Genomic DNA, 806 nt, shown 5'->3' with positions numbered 1-806 from the left:
TTTTTTTTTTTTTTTTTTTTTTTTTGATAATCCAGGGGTTCCCCACTTACGTGGGTCATTCCCCTGGGTCTGGTTAGACAGCGGTCCACTTCACTCGGGAGGGCTTTACCTGGGCTGGGGACAAGGCCCAACACCCAGTACCGTATTTGGTGACAGAATGGGCAGTTCGCCTCCGCCTGGCGTCGAAACCGTGAGCATGACAATTGACCCACAAGATCATTAGCAAGGAAGCTACCAAGAATGGTTAGCTATAGATAAAATGAAAAGTTCATCTTCTGGTCTTTTGTGTTTGTGGTTCTTGTGTATATCACTCTTATCAGATTTTGTAAAGCTCCAACCCAAAATCTATAAAACGTTACTTTATCCAAACTAATGTTTTTAATGATAAAATAGTAAGATAATAAATATATTTAATTATCAGGAAATACAACGTTCAATAATGGATATAAAATGTTTCAACCAAGGCATTTTAATTTGTATACCCCTGCCTCCACAATCATCTTTTATTTCCAGCCTCTTTCTTTTTTGGTTATATCTTGAGTTGGTTTCTTCATGGGGCATAGCCTCCACCGCCTGAACCACCACCACCACCGTGACCGCCTCCACCGCCACCACCGTGACCGCCTCCACCACCACTCCCATATCCACCTGCTGCACCACCATAACCACCTCCTTCACCACCACCACTTCCATAACCACCTCCATGTGCTCCACCTCCCCCGTAAGCTCCTCCTCCACCACTCCCTCCACCGCCACCACCTCCATACCCTCCGGCTCCTGATCCACCTCCAGATCCTCCTCCTTCA

General features: G+C 45.9%; 1 protein-coding gene across 1 annotated transcript in view; it reads right to left on the bottom strand.

Annotated features, from left to right (window-relative positions):
* Nucleotides 1–305: 305 nt before the first annotated feature.
* LOC106313840 (glycine-rich cell wall structural protein 1.8) overlaps nucleotides 306–806 on the bottom strand; it is a 1397-nt gene continuing 896 nt past the window's right edge. The window contains 1 exon segment of the mRNA XM_013751761.1: nucleotides 306–806. This exon segment is cut by the window's right edge and continues 17 nt beyond it. Coding sequence (XP_013607215.1) covers nucleotides 551–806 — 256 coding nt within the window. The 3' untranslated portion in view covers nucleotides 306–550.

Source organism: Brassica oleracea, chromosome C9 (assembly GCF_000695525.1).
Source record: "Brassica oleracea var. oleracea cultivar TO1000 chromosome C9, BOL, whole genome shotgun sequence".
Taxonomy (NCBI): Eukaryota; Viridiplantae; Streptophyta; class Magnoliopsida; order Brassicales; family Brassicaceae; genus Brassica; species Brassica oleracea.
Note: the sequence above shows the minus strand (reverse complement) of the source record. Positions and strands in the feature narration are given on the sequence as shown.